The following is a 14,051-nucleotide window of genomic DNA, read 5'->3' as shown; positions in this document are numbered from 1 at the left end:
TTTGTTTTGGTAACCTATCACCCTACTCTACCAGCATTTTGGTTCTAGGTGTATGGACTCAGAGCCAGTGAACTGTAGGTATGATTCCACCTACAAAAATGTGCAAAGTAATGCTGCGTACACACGAGCAGATTTCTCGTCGGAAAAAGACATGACGGCTTTTCCGACAGGATTCCGCTCAAGTTTGCCTTGCATGCACACAGTCACACAAAAGTTCGCTGAACTTACGACCGTCAAGAACGCGGTGACGTACAACACTACGACGAGCCGAGAAAATGAAGTTCAATGCTTTTGAGCATGCATCGAATTGTTTCCGAGCATGCGTAGGAATTTTGCACGTCGGAATTGCCACAGACGATCGCATTTTCGGATAGGAACTTTTCCCGACCGAAAAATTGAGAACATACGCTCAATCTTTTGCTGGCTGGAATTCGGCCAGCAAAAGTCTGATGGAGCATACACACGGTCGCATTTTCCGACGAAAAACTCTCTTCGGTCTTTTGCGGGCCAAAATTCCGATCGTGTGTACGCGGCATTACAGTGAGGACCCAATTAAGTGGTGTTATACATGGGAACATAGTACTAATAATAACATGATATACATATGAGTGGCTGTGGCCCTTCCCAGGCTGCCTTCAGGCACTAGGTCACTGACTATGGTGGCAATAAAGCTAGTTCATTCCTGAGACACAATTATAAATTAGGATTACCTGGGAGAGTGGTGACCTGGATAGTCTGTGATTGGGTAGTGGACTCCTTGGATTCGGGGATGAAGGTCACCTCGTAGGTAGTGCTTGGAGCCAAGTTACTGAACACCACACTAGACAGGTCTCCATATAATGTTTTCTGCACTTTCTTCCCTAGATCTTTCACTGGCGCGTACTCTATTACATAGTTTCCTGTATCTCCAGATAATCGTGACCAGGCCATTTGGAAACTTGTCGATGTTTTATCCTTAATATGAAGGTTCCTTGCAAGGATCAGATCTAAAAAAAAAAAGATTCTGATGTACTTAGACTTTTTTTTTCATTCAGACAGCAGGCTGGAAAAAAAAAAGAACTAACAGCTTCCTCCATACACACAAATGAGGTATGTGGAATCCCTTACCAAACATTGCATTCTGACAGCTGCATCCACCACTTTTAAACTTCACTGATTGGCTGTAGCTGCTGATTGAGAAAAAATGTCCCTTCATCAGAACTTCTGTAGAACAGTAACCACCGCACACTGATCAAAATTTGGCTATTCCTTGTCAGACTCACCAAATTTTATTCAGTGTATAGCCAGCTTAACGTCAACATAGAGCTGACCAGTAAAAGCGTCTCAAACTTACATGCCAAGTATACAGTCAGGTCCATAAATATTGGGACATCGACACAATTCTAATCTTTTTGGCCCTATACACCACCACAATGGATTTGAAATGAAACAAATAAGATGTGCTTTAACTGCAGACTTTCAGCTTTAATTTGAGGGTATTTACATCCAAATCAGGTGAATGGTGTAGGAATTACAACAGTTTGTATATGTGCCTCCCACTTTTTAAGGGACCAAAAGTAATGGGACAATTGGCTGATCAGCTGTTCCATGGCCAGGTGTGTGTTATTCCCTCATTATCCCATTTACAAAGAGCAGATAAAAGGCCCAGAGTGTGCTATTTGCATTTGGAATATGTTGCTGTCAACTCTCAATATGAGATCCAAAGAGCTGTCACTATCAGTGAAGCAAGCCATCATTAGGCTGAAAAAACAAAACAAACCCATCAGAGAGATAACAAAAACATTAGGTGTGGCCAAATCAACTGTTTGGAACATCCTTAAAAAGAAAGAACGTACCGGTGAGCTCAGCAACACCAAAAGACCCGGAAGACCACGGAAAACAACAGTGGTGGATGACCAAAGAATTCTTTCCCTGGTGAAGAAAACACCCTTCACAACAGGTGGCCAGATCAAGAACACTCTCCAGGAGGTAGGTGTATGTGTGTCAAAGTCAACAATCAGGAGAAGACTTCACCAGAGTGAATACAAAGGGTTCACCACAAGATGTAAACCATTGGTGAGCCTCAAAAACAGGAAGGCCAGATTAGAGTTTGCCAAACAACATCTAAAAAAGCCTTCACCGTTCTGGAACAACATCCTATGGACAGATGAGACCAAGATCAACTTGTACCAGAGTGATGGGAAGAGAAGAGCATGGAGAAGGAAAGGAACTGCTCATGATCCAAAGCATACCACCTCATCAGAAAGCATGGTGGTGGTAGTGTCATGGCGCAGGCAGGTAAATTTTCACATTGGACTACGCCACATTATACACAAAGCACACCAAGATTCAAGGAAGAATACACATGGTTTCTATATTTAGACAATAGTCACCTATCCTGTAGTTCAGCTTTAAATTCTTATATTAGCTGCAGAACTGCTAGCCTGTCGCTTACAGGCTATTATTCTGACAGGTGAGCACAGCGGCATGTATGGGTTTGTTTCGGGTACTCTGGTTTCCTTCCATACTCCAAAGTCATGCTGGTAGGTTAATTTGCTCTTGTCTAAATTGACCCTAGTATGTCTCCTGTCTAAATTGACCCTAGTATGTGTATGTATGAATGTGAGTTAGGGGCCTTAGATTGTAAGCTCCTGGAGGGCAGGGACTGAGATGAATGTATAATATATAAAGCACAACATAAATTGTTAGCACTATATACCGTACCTGTAATAATATACAGTATATGCTGGACTTAAAGTTGCAGTGACTTCAAAGTAGTTCATGCCCTACTTTGGTCCGACTTTCATACAACTTGAGGGCCATAGACTTCAATGTTAACCCTCAAAAGCTGCATGAAAGTCGTACCTGAATGTTATACAAGGCAACAGTTGTCCATTATCACTGGTCAAAGCCAAAGTCTTATCCAAGTTGCACCCATCCAAAGTTGCACTCCAAAGTCATTGCAACTTTTGAGTCATACAAGGCTTGGAATTTTTTCCTGGGCATTCCCCAGGCCTTGTTGGTATCTGTTTGTAGCCCTCCAATGCCGCTTACTGCGATAGCCAGCTATAAATGAGGGTGGTGGCAAGTTTTTTGAGATCACCTTGGTGTGTGTGTATTGGTCCAGCAACGCACCAGCACCTTTGCAGCCATAGTGCTATTTGCTGGGTGTCTGGTGTGTCCTGTAGCTTTAAGAAGGGATGGGCTGCCCTTCAGTCCACCTGCTCTCATTTATTCATCAGAATGCATGTGCCAACACTGTGGGGACACTCATATTTTAGTGTTAGGACCACAGATATCAGGGTGCCGTGACGAGGCTCTGTGGCTTACGCATGCGTTTGCAAATATGTGCGGACTAAACCCCTGTTTATAACGCATACTGTTAGACAGGTTAATTTGGTTGTCTGCGAGCTGGTGGTAAGTAGGCTTGGAATTTTTTCCTGGGCATTCCCCAGGCCTTGTTTGCAAGTGTGAATGGAGCCTAACTTTATTACTGAATAAGTCACAGTTGTTTTCGAAATTTTTTGACTCTCATACAGTAAAGCATAATTCCAGATGAAACTTTTTAAAAGTGGAAGTTCACTCTCTCAATCAGCACTGACTATTTTTTAATCGTTATGCTGCTGGCATTGGTCGATAGATAGGAAAGTATATGATATTTACTTTCTTTAAATTATTATTTTTTTTTTTTTTTACATTTCTTTAGTTACTTCCTGGTTTCCATGCCTAGGCAAATTATGTCATACATCCCAGGAGTCTTCTGGAAGGGAGAAAGGGTTTTCTCAGCTAAGAACACAATCCTGTCTGCATGCCTGAACTAAGGGCAGATAGCCACCAACAGATTTAGTACAGTAAAACTTTAACACAAAAATTATCACCTGAAAGAATCTTGATTGATTATCAGCACTAGGTGTATGCATGTAGTTAAGTCCATTAAGAGATACAATAAAGATTATTCAATATTAAGCAATTGAAACCATTTTTTTTCTTTTTTTCTTTAGATAGGATTGCTGCTGATGTAGCAATGAAGAGCCTAAAGCAGGCAAGAGCTCGCTGTTTCAGAATCACATAGTGAGACCCTGTATCAAAATACGGAAAAAATGAGCAGAGATCACACTGAGTGGCTTTATAAATAGGCGTAACTTTTAAAACTGATATTTTCCACAAAAAAAAGAGTAGCTCTTAAAGTGTATGTATAGCCAAAACTTTTTTCAATTCATTTTTATAGAGTAGGGAAAGATTAAAACCCTTACTGGTATACATATAGCTGTTTGGGTGTGGGATTTCAAAAAGAAGACCCAAAAGGAAGCAAGAAGAAATCTCTACCAAAGGGAGATTCCCCATTCAGTCAGATGTCATTGGAACAGGTGTCCCCATTGAAGATTTACCCTTAAATCTTGTTCTAATGACAACTGGAAATGTATGTATTTTCCCGCCACTTACTGTCTTGATGACAAGAGTCACCAGACATCGATAAAGCCTGACAGTGGTTTTTAACCCTTCTCTATACTATTTAAAACTAAGAAAAAGTTTAGAGTGTAGGTATACTTGTATCCAGCTTACCTGGGAGAGTGGAGACCTGGATTGTTACATCCTGGATATCTGGAGCATTGGATTCTGGGATAAGAGTGACTCTGTAGGTGTTATCTGGGGTTAGGCCATCAATCAGAACTCTGTCCTCATCTCCTGTCAAAGTCTTTCGAAGCATTTGCCTTGGATCTGATGCCAGTGCATACTGTACAGTATAACTTCCTGAATCCAAGGGCATCCGTGACCATGTTATTAGAAAACTAGTTGAGGTTATGTCCTTTACTTGAAGATTTCTTTCCTGAACTGGGTCTAGAAAAACACACCAAGATACATTTAGGCATCATTCACAGAGGTGGGGAAATTGGCTGTTGGGTCATGTTTTTACAGGTTTCTGACCCCCTATCAATTCCACTCGCAATTGTTTAAACATGAAGCAAATAGAGGTGTACACACAGAAGCATTAGTGTTGCTTTGCAAGGCAAAAATACTGTTGCCTAAAAAAGTTTAGCAGGCATTGATGCTTTCCAACCACCCCCATTCACTTTTATTGACATGCGTTGAAAACACTCCATAAGCACACCATAAATGCACCTACTGTATGACATTATATCGCCTTTAAGGCGTGGTTGAAAAGTGTCAAATATGATAATTTCCCATTTGGCCTCATTTCCACTTGTGGTTGTGGTATGGTAAAAACATGCAGTTGATCTGCATTCCCCCCTCCTTTCCCCAACCACTCCCTTTTAAGTTGTAAAGGTAGTGGATTGGGGTGTACACAGGCCATGACAACAATGCTTTGCATCGTGGTGCAGAAAAATGTGTCCCCACTGTTGTGTTTGGCAGACAGTACCACCTGCCAAATGTGACCTATTCACCAGAATGAGTCTGCACCACAACCGCCCCACAACCACATTAAATGCAAGTGGTTGCGGTGTGGTGGTGCAGGTATCCTCACCATCTGTCAAACATCCTTATCAATTTTCAAACGGATCACTCTTCAGAGGGAACTGCAAGTGTAAACGATCCTTTTAGGAATAGTAAAAATTTTATTTCACATGGCATTTTGAGGAGCCACTTGAAGACTTGTGAAATGCATTGATTTTAACTATGGAAAACAATTGTCCCTGTCTATGGGCTCCACAAAGTCCTCCTTTGTTAAACCAAACTACATACCATCCAAAGTGAAGTTTCCAATCCCCATAGTAAGGACGCAATAGTCTGATAAACAAAGAATAAACCTTACCTATTTTAGTGGATACCATGATAACATCAGGTTGAACATGTTGGGCAGAGTGAGGGAAGAGTGCAATTCGGTAAGTGGTATTTGACAGTAGACCACCAACCACCGCACCAGTCTCCGTGCCATATAAAATCTTCTGTTGTGTCAACCTTGGGTCCGAAATTGGGGAATACTCCAGAACATAAAGTTCCGGATCTCCAGGCAACCGTGACCAGACCAGACGTAAGCTTGTAGCTGTTATATCAACTGCTTGAAGATTTCTCGTTTGGACAAGCCCTATGAAAAGCAGACAATATTAGAGACAGCACTGTTTTTTCGGTCATATATGTAAAATGTCACAAAGATGAAGAAAATTACAAAGAAAATAAAAGGAAGGTCTCTGTAGGTAGCCCTAATGCCCTCTGAAGTACTGCATACTAAGTATTCCTCAGTGGCCAGTTCTAAACATGGCATGGTTGGAGATTGAGAGGTCTGGTCATCTTCTCACCCACTGGGGAAGTACATAAAAATTAATGAGATCATTACATACTGTAGACCCTCAATAAAAATGACACATTGCTCTACTCCTGGGCTTCTCTATACCTTTCTGATTTGAATAACATAAAAGTTAAACAGACTCTTTGCAAGAGCTCAATAAGAGAAGTTAAGAAGCACAATACCCTATGGAGTGGCTCATGTTGGAAGGACTGATGTGACTATTAATTTAGATATCTTGTCTGCAATATACAGTATCCTTTAAACTGAACTCATTAACGAGATTTAACTGGCCTCTACTTAACCTAAATTTGTCTAGTTATTTAAAAGATGAGCACAAAGGAATTGATTTTAACCTACTTCACTTGCAGTAATCCTGCAGGTGAAATTGGATAATAGTATGTTTCCCAAACAGTCCTCAGGGACCACTAATGGGTTATGTTTTCTATATATCTCCACAAATTCACAGAAAAAAATACTTTGGTTCTTCTTGCAAATAGGCAAGTAAATGGGTGGAGTTAGCAGACTAAATTTAACCAATAGACAACAACATACAAAGCCATTTACAATTCTGCCCGAAGTTACATGACCAACCCTGTCTCAATATATCATCCAAACACCCTCTTTGCTTCTCCCAAGACCTCCTGCTTTCTAACTCCCTTGTCACCAGCTCCAATGCTTACCTCCAGGACTTCTCCAGATCCTTTCCCATCCTGTGGAACCCTCTACTCCAATCTGTCTGAATATCTCCTACTCTGTATAGGCAATCCCTGAAAACTCATCTCTTTATGAAAGCCTCCACCTAAAAACTGAACTTGTAGTTTCTCCATCAGCTCATCCCTCTCAAAGTTATTACCTTTTGTATCATTTGCCCCACCCTATTAAATTGTAATACTTTTAGGAGCAGGACCCTTCCTTGCCCTCTTGTATCAAATTGTATTGTAACTGTACTGACCCTCTTTATGTTATAAAGTGCTGCACAAACTGTTGGTGCTATATAAATCCCTTATATTAATACTCAACAATAACAATGATGGCATCCATCAGTCCAATGAACTGCCTGGTTTACATACTATCTAAATATAGCACCTAGTCCTAAAGCAGGACTGTAACCTAAATTTAGTTGTGCAAGGTGGTAGTCAGTCCAGAATAATTTGTCATTTTTTTCATAACTGGGTTTTCTTCTAAACTCAATGGACTTGTGATTTCTCACTGCTGCCAGTAGGTGTCACTTGTACCACTGGCAAAAGAATGAGATTCCAAAACAAGACTGAGTTATGAATACCTATTTCCTCCAGCCAACCCAGTAGGAGGTTCATGGCCACTGATGCATGATGGGGGAGGATATAAATATCTGGGGGAGGACTTGTGATCTCTCTCTTCCCCCAAGCTGTGGCCAAGGAAAGTGCTGCTGGACTAATCTGCCTGTTAGGCTGATAGCCTGTGTTGGGCCTCCTATGTGCTCTGGATGTGGAGATAGGCTTGGTCCTGGAAGTCGACAGGGGAAGCTGTGCCAAGATTGAGATCCAGGAGGAGGACCTTGCTGGACAAAGCCTGGATGAAGGCTACTTTCTTGTAGGGACCTAGTAACTCTCTCAGATTCATGGAAAACTAAGAAACAGTACAGTGGGCAATGGAACGAGAGAAGTCTATGGACCAGTCTAGATGCTGCCCACAGTATTGCCGGGTTGGCTTAAAGTGGGACTAAACTCCCATCTCTGACTTTTACCTATAGGTAAGCCTATAATAGGGCTTACCTATAGATACTTTAAATATCTCCTAAACGTGCACCCCACCTATGCCGTTCCTTGAGAGTCCTGTGCCGTAAATGGCGGCTCCCATGCACATGCGCAGAAGTGATGTCATCGTGGCTCCGACCAGTTACAAAGCCAGAGTTTGCGGACCTGGAAGGAAGACCGGGTGAAGATGGAAGCACCTGCAGCAGTGACAGCTCGATGCTGGAAGACATCGTTTTCAGGTACAGTGAGGGAAAAAAGTATTTGATCCCCTGCTGATTTTGTACGTTTACCCAATGAAAAAGAAATGATCAGTCTATAATTTTAATGGTAGGTTTATTTTAACAGTGAGAGAAAGAATAACAACAAAAATAGCCAGAAAAACACATTTCAAAAAAGTTGTAAATTGATTTGCATTTTAATGAGTGAAATAAGTATTTGATCCCCTATCAATCAGTAAGATTTCTGGCTCCCAGGTGTCTTCTATACAGGTACAAGCTGAGATCAGGAGCACTCTCTGAAAAGGAGTGCTCCCAATTTCAACTTGTAATGCCGCGTACACACGAGCGGACTTTCTATCCTACTTGGTCCGGCACACTTTCCGACGGACTTTGTCCGCCAGGTGCGCCGGACTTTAAAACGAACGGACTTGCCCACACACGCCGGGATTTTCCGGCGGGCTAAGTCCGCCCGTCTTTCCGACGGACTTTCGCCGGAGTTCCGGCGGACTTTCAGAATGAACGGACTTGCCCACACACGGACAAGTCCGTTCATTTTGAACGTGACTCAGGTGCGACGGGACTAGAAAAGGATGTCAATCTTGCCGCTTTTATCGGCTAGATTGACACCTTGCGAGCCCCGTCGCGGGGCATACCAGGCCCTTAGGTCTGGTATGGATTATAAAGGGGAACCCCGCTACGCCGAAAAAACGGCGTGGGGTCCCCCCTAAAATCCATACCAGACCCCGATCCGAGCACGCAGCCTGGCCGGTCAGGAAAGGGGGTGGGGACGAGCGAGCGCCCCCCCCCCTCCTGAACCGTACCAGGCCGCATGCCCTCAACATGGGGGGTGGGTGCTTTGGGGGAGGGGGGCGCCCTGCGCCCCCCCCCCAAAGCACCTTGTCCCCATGTTGATGAGGACAAGGGCCTCTTCCCGACAACCCTGGCCGTTGGTTGTCGGGGTCTGCGGGCGGGGGCTTATCGGAATCTGGGAGCCCCCTTTAATAAGGGGGCCCCCAGATCCCGGCCCCCCACCCTATGTAAATGAGTATGGGGTACATGGTACCCCTACCCATTTACCTAGGAAAAAAGTGTAAGTAATAAAACACCACACAGGTTTTTAAAATATTTTATTAAACAGCTCCGGGGGGGGGTCTTCTTCCGGCTTCGGGGGTCCCTCCGCTTCATCTTCTCCCGGCGTCCGGTTGGTTCTTCTCCGCTCTCCGGCCTCTTCTCCCGGTGTCGCAGGTCTTCGGCCGGCCCCTCCGCTCTCTTCATGTAGCTCTATTGCGAGCGGAGGTCCGGACTTCTGGGCTTCTTGGCTTCTTGGCTTCTCTTCTCTTCTCTTCCCCCAGATGTTGACACGACGCTCTCTCCGGCTGGACTGGTCTCTGAGGGCTGCGTTGTGACTTATATAGGCGGAGACCCCGCCCCCATATGATGTCACAGTCCCTGGGCATGCTGGGACTGTGACGTTTTAGGGGGCGTGGTCGGGGGGGCGTGGTCGACCACGCCCCCTAAAACGTCACAGTCCCAGCATGCCCAGGGACTGTGACATCATATGGGGGCGGGGTCTCCGCCTATATAAGTCACAACGCAGCCCTCAGAGACCAGTCCAGCCGGAGAGAGCGTCGTGTCAACATCTGGGGGAAGAGAAGAGAAGAGAAGCCAAGAAGCCAAGAAGCCCAGAAGTCCGGACCTCCGCTCGCAATAGAGCTACATGAAGAGAGCGGAGGGGCCGGCCGAAGACCTGCGACACCGGGAGAAGAGGCCGGAGAGCGGAGAAGAACCAACCGGACGCCGGGAGAAGATGAAGCGGAGGGACCCCCGAAGCCGGAAGAAGACCCCCCCCCGGAGCTGTTTAATAAAATATTTTAAAAACCTGTGTGGTGTTTTATTACTTACACTTTTTTCCTAGGTAAATGGGTAGGGGTACCATGTACCCCATACTCATTTACATAGGGTGGGGGGCCGGGATCTGGGGGCCCCCTTATTAAAGGGGGCTCCCAGATTCCGATAAGCCCCCGCCCGCAGACCCCGACAACCAACGGCCAGGGTTGTCGGGAAGAGGCCCTTGTCCTCATCAACATGGGGACAAGGTGCTTTGGGGGGGGGGGCGCAGGGCGCCCCCCTCCCCCAAAGCACCCACCCCCCATGTTGAGGGCATGCGGCCTGGTACGGTTCAGGAGGGGGGGGGGCGCTCGCTCGTCCCCACCCCCTTTCCTGACCGGCCAGGCTGCGTGCTCGGATCGGGGTCTGGTATGGATTTTAGGGGGGACCCCACGCCGTTTTTTCGGCGTAGCGGGGTTCCCCTTTATAATCCATACCAGACCTAAGGGCCTGGTATGCCCCGCGCTCGCCGCAATAGGAAGATTTGTTTTTCCTATTGCAGCGAGCGCGAGATGCAATACCATCCCCTCGTGTCGTATTTGGTCCGTCGGACCAGCCTACACACGAGCGGGCTTTCCGTCGGACCAGCACACACACGAGCGGACTTTCCGCCCGAAACTGAGTCCGACGGAAAGATTTCAAACATGTTTAAAATCTAGGTCCGGCGGGCTTTTGGGAAGAAGTCCGCCGGAAAAGTCCGCCGCCGCCCACACACGGGCGGATTGTCCGGCACACTCTGGTCCGCCGGACCAAGTATGCCGGAAAGTCCGACCGTGTGTACGCGGCATTAGCTGTATGAAAGACACCTCTCCACAGAAGCATTCAATCAGATTCCAATCTCTTCACCATGGCCAAGACCAAAGAGCTGTCCAAGGATGTCAGGGACAAGATTGTAGACACACACAAGGCTAGAATGGGCTACAAGACCATTGCCAAGCAGCTTGGTGAGAGGGTGACATAAGTTGGAGCCATTATTCGCAAATTGAAAAAAACTAAATAACTGTCAATCTCCCTTGGTCTGGGGCTCCATGCAAGATCTAACTTCGTGGAGTTTTATTGATCATGAGAATGGTGCGGAATCAGCCCAGAACTACACGGGAGAATCTTGTCAATACGGTAATCTCAAGACAGCTTGGACCATAGTCACCAAGAAAACAATTGGTAACACACTATGTAGTGAAGGACTTAAATCCTGCAGTGCCCGCAAGCCCCCCCCCCCCCACCGGCTCAAGAAAGCACATGTACAGGCCCATCTGAGGTTTGCTAATGAACATCTGAATGATTCAGAGAAGAACTGGGTAAAAGTGTTGTGGTCAGATGAGACCAAAATCAAGCTCTTTGGCATCAACTCAACTCACCATGTTTGGAGGAGGAGGAATGCTGCCTATGAGCCCAAGAACACCATCCCCACCATCTAACATGGAGATGGAAATATTATGCTTTGGGGGTGTTTTTCTGCTAAGGGGACAGGACAACTTCACCGCATCAAAGGGATGATGGACGGGGCCATGTACCGTCAAATATTGTGTGAGAACCTCCTTCCCTCAGCCAGGGCATTGAAAATGGGTCGTGGATGGGTATTCCAGCATGACAATGACCCAAAACACACGGCCAAGGCAACAAAGAAGTGGCTCAAGAAGAAACACATTAAGGTCCTGGAGTGGCCTAGCCAGTCTCCAGACCTTAATCTCATAGAAAATATGTGGAGGGAGCTGAAGGTTTGACTTACCAAACATCAGCCTCAAAACCTTAATGACTTGGAGAGGATATGCAAAGAGGAGTGGCACAAAATACCTCCTGAGATGTGTGCAAACCTGGTGGCCAAGTACAAGAAACATTTGACCTCTGTGATTGCCAACAAGGGTTTTGCCTCCAAGTACTAAGTCATGTTTTGCGAAGGGGTCAAATACTTATTTCACTCATTGAAATGCAAATTAATTTCTAACTTTTTTTAAATGCATTTTCCTGGATTTTTTTGTTATTTTGTCTCTCACTGTTAAAATAAACCTACCATTAAAATTATAGACTGATCATTTCTTTGTCAGTGGGCAAACGTACAAAATCAACATGGGATCAAATACTTTTTTCCCTCACTGTAAGTTTAACACCATGTACTAGCATGCAATGCATACTAGCACATTATGATATTGTCTTGCAGGTTTGAAAAAAAAAAAAAAGAACGCCCAGCATTTACTACCACTTTAAAGGTTCTGACACTGTTACACTGGACATGGATCTGGAGTAGTTTTCAAGTGATCTGCTTGGGTATCTGGGATCCTTAATCCTCACATCCTTGTGTCTAATAAACAATAAAAGTTCTAAAAAGACAGTGACTGGTGCTCAATGTTTTCAGCCTCCATTTTAACAATGGTCTCAGCCCAGGGGTGAAATGCTTGCCCACCCCTGTCCCTGGGTGGAGGCACCACCATGCCTCTGGGGTCAGGGAATGCTACAATAAGAAAAATAATAAATCCTATTGGGAGGTAAAGAGAAGCAAACACCATAAACTTTCAAACTGGTGAGATACAAAAATAAACAGTACAAAAGAGAAACAAATGTTCCTGCGCTCAAAAGCATGCCGTAGGGTGAATAGGGAAAGAGGATCTTCACAAATCACACCACCGCATCAGCTGTGCTGCCACTCTCAATGGGGCAGGGAGAACCAAAAGGAAACTCTACAAGAAAACAAGGACAGAGGGCGCAGCAGCCTTGCGCATTACCTTTGCAACACTGAAATTTATTAAAAGTAGAATAACATACTCATAAACGAGTGATAAAATCAGGCAGATAGTAAAAGTCCATCATTTGCATCTTCCAGCAAGATTTACTGGCCAGTACACTTGGGTGCAATGAAAGTCCAAAGAACTGACGCGTTTCGAGGGGTATCACCTCTTCTTCAGAGCTAGGTTTGGAATGCAGGTAGACAGTTTTTTAAAATGACTGGGGTCAAATGGGTTCAATCATGTGAACCAGGCTCCTCCTTCGTATGGGAGGGCCAAAAAACAATGCATTGAAACAAATATTTAATTCCCCATTAGGGACATAAACCACCAGACATTGAATACATACACTTCAGATTAGTCCTCCATACATATATACATCCTAATGCATACAAATAAAGGATAAAGATATCGCAATACATAATAAAATGTGAACAACTCACAAAAACAATAATCAATAAAATACTTTATTTTACTGTTCTGGCTCTCCATAAGCACCAAACACTGTGTATCTGTATATGAATACTCACTCTCACTCAGTTTTTTATGGCTGTGGAATATATGTGATGCCACAAAACCAAAATGATTTCAGCAGGAGCCCAGGAACATACAAGATGAGAAGTGTGGAGGAGCTTGTAGCATGTGTGAGTGATGCCATCAGAGTCTTAGGCTAGTCGAATGCACGCCAGCCAGATTCCCAGAAGCATTACTCCGCTGTGCGTTCCAAACGCTGGCCTGTGACCCGCAAACATCACTTCTGGTGACGTAGATAAGTTGAGAGCGCCATTTCCCGTAATGTAAAGAGAGATCTTATCTGGCGCTGTACAGGGGGCAGCCGGCTCACAGACACCGCATCCGGATGAATCCCACCATGGGGACACCCGGGATGCTCGTACCAGCTACCAGGATCAGCGTGCAAATCTCAGCGCGGACCGCTGGAGATCAACTGGGCACATTAGATATAACCAAGGAGGAGAGATATATAACTCGAGGAGCTACACAGGGATGACAAGCAGCGCTGGCCAGTAGCGCACTGCCCTCCCATGGTACTCCTATGGAGCATGTGTCAATAAAGCCTTAATAGAAGGATATGCAAAGTATATATGAGGGTCCACAAGAGGGATTGGAAAGGTTCTTATCAAACATAAACTGTAATGATTATCAAATCAAGTTTACCAGCACTTGGTATCAATCAAGTATACAGTTTTTGGATCTTGAAATCTTTAAGGTGGGTTCTGGTCTAGCGACTCAAACCCACTTTAAA

The 14,051-nt window shown here is 44.9% G+C and overlaps 1 protein-coding gene across 2 annotated transcripts in view; it reads right to left on the bottom strand.

Moving 5' to 3' along the window:
• VWA1 (von Willebrand factor A domain containing 1) overlaps nucleotides 1–14,051 on the bottom strand; it is a 212,419-nt gene that overhangs the window by 52,080 nt on the left and 146,288 nt on the right. For both annotated transcript variants that reach the window (XM_073602888.1, XM_073602889.1), the window contains exons 7-9: nucleotides 5,753–6,025; nucleotides 4,543–4,818; nucleotides 711–986 (exon numbers count right to left, since the gene is read on the bottom strand). In XM_073602888.1, coding sequence (XP_073458989.1) covers nucleotides 711–986; nucleotides 4,543–4,818; nucleotides 5,753–6,025 — 825 coding nt within the window. The remainder of the gene's footprint in view (nucleotides 1–710; nucleotides 987–4,542; nucleotides 4,819–5,752; nucleotides 6,026–14,051) is intronic.

This window comes from Aquarana catesbeiana, linkage group LG10 (assembly GCF_042186555.1).
Source record: "Aquarana catesbeiana isolate 2022-GZ linkage group LG10, ASM4218655v1, whole genome shotgun sequence".
Classification (NCBI taxonomy): domain Eukaryota; kingdom Metazoa; phylum Chordata; class Amphibia; order Anura; family Ranidae; genus Aquarana; species Aquarana catesbeiana.
The sequence above is the reverse complement of the archived record's forward strand: the minus strand, read 5'-3'. Positions and strand labels throughout refer to the sequence as shown.